Genomic DNA, 1,330 nt, shown 5'->3' with positions numbered 1-1,330 from the left:
CTCACCTACAATACACTCCATTATTTAAACAACAAGGTTTACAATGTATTTGCCTTTTTATTATTTATTTTTATTATTTAGATGTGCCCCCATCTGTTAGTGCATCAGGAAAACAGTTAGTATATAATTATAGTTTTATAATATTTATTGTTTGTTTGTTTGTTGTTTTTAGAGTTCAATTTGAAGGGCTGAGAGATGTCATTTATTCTGAGGTTGCAGCTCTCATTGCCCAAAATGAAGAAAGACCACACTATCTGGTAAAGGAAGAGAGAAGAAATGAAGAACATTTCTCCTCCATTAATAGAGCCTGTCTCAATATAATATCTATTTATAATTTTATAGATAGAGTTATTTGGTAAATTGCAGCTACTGAACACTGATTATTTAAGACAGAGAGGGTTGTATGCTATACAGGATATTACTAGTCGCTTCTTAACTGAAGTCAATCAAGTAAAATCAATCTTAATTTATTTATTTTATTTGTTTATTAGGGGAAGGCAAGCAAACGAAGCAACAGCGCAAAGTAGTTTATTTATTATTATATTACTGTGTTATATGTTTGTTTAAAAATAGATTTGATTATGTTGAGAAAGTTGATTCAGCCAGTTCACTCTCCACCCCTCCTCCTCCTAATAATAATAACAAGTAATTACTCCTCATATGAGTCTCTTAATTATTAAAGCAATGCTCCTGTAGCAACAATGAAGACATGGAAGAGCCATTACATAATGTAGTGGTTGTTGATCCATTGAGCGTGATGGTATCTGGTGGATCCAGTGATATAAACAGCTTAATGGATGATAAAATTAAGATAATAATGACTGTAAGTATATATAATTATTATAATTACTCCCCTACCTCAATATTTTACGTATTAATACTTTTTATATAGGAAGTTATTCCTTTGCTCAAGGATCATTTGAATACAATTTGTAATGTTGAGCTATTGCAGTACATCCAGGAGTCCATATTGAATATTGTTATCAAGAGTGACAAGGAGGTTGTTAGTATTATAGTCTAGTGTCATTATTGATTTTTGTGTGTTCCATAGCTTAATGTAGATGAAAGTGGCGGTGGACAGTTAAAGAATATGTTCCTCAAACAAATTGAAATCAGTTTGAGTTCTGCCATAGGAAAGTACATCAATAAAAGGTATTATTGTTGTTGTTGTTGTTGTTGTTATTGTTGTTATTATTTAAAGGTTGGGTGATATCGGGGAAGATTTGTTGGTGGATGTTAGCGAAATTTTATTCAATGAATTATCCTACTATCAGCTACTAAAAGAACAGGAGTATGTCTTTATTATTTATTTATTTATTTAACTATTTTT

The 1,330-nt window shown here is 30.8% G+C and overlaps 1 protein-coding gene across 1 annotated transcript; it reads left to right on the top strand.

The window, feature by feature from the left end:
* Positions 1-6: 6 nt before the first annotated feature.
* On the top strand, positions 7-1,291 carry LOC109593136 (pericentriolar material 1 protein-like; the record flags this gene model as incomplete). Its single annotated transcript, XM_020008358.1, has 10 exons — positions 7-36; positions 82-115; positions 173-257; positions 343-450; positions 492-523; positions 574-645; positions 697-823; positions 893-1,000; positions 1,052-1,152; positions 1,202-1,291. Coding segments are annotated over exons 7-10 (413 nt in total), but the record flags the coding sequence as incomplete, so codon positions are not given.
* Positions 1,292-1,330: the final 39 nt, after the last annotated feature.

Source organism: Amphimedon queenslandica, unplaced genomic scaffold (genome assembly GCF_000090795.2).
Source record: "Amphimedon queenslandica unplaced genomic scaffold, v1.1 AMPQUscaffold_2737_Cont25262, whole genome shotgun sequence".
Taxonomy (NCBI): domain Eukaryota; kingdom Metazoa; phylum Porifera; class Demospongiae; order Haplosclerida; family Niphatidae; genus Amphimedon; species Amphimedon queenslandica.
Note: the sequence above shows the minus strand (reverse complement) of the source record. Positions and strands in the feature narration are given on the sequence as shown.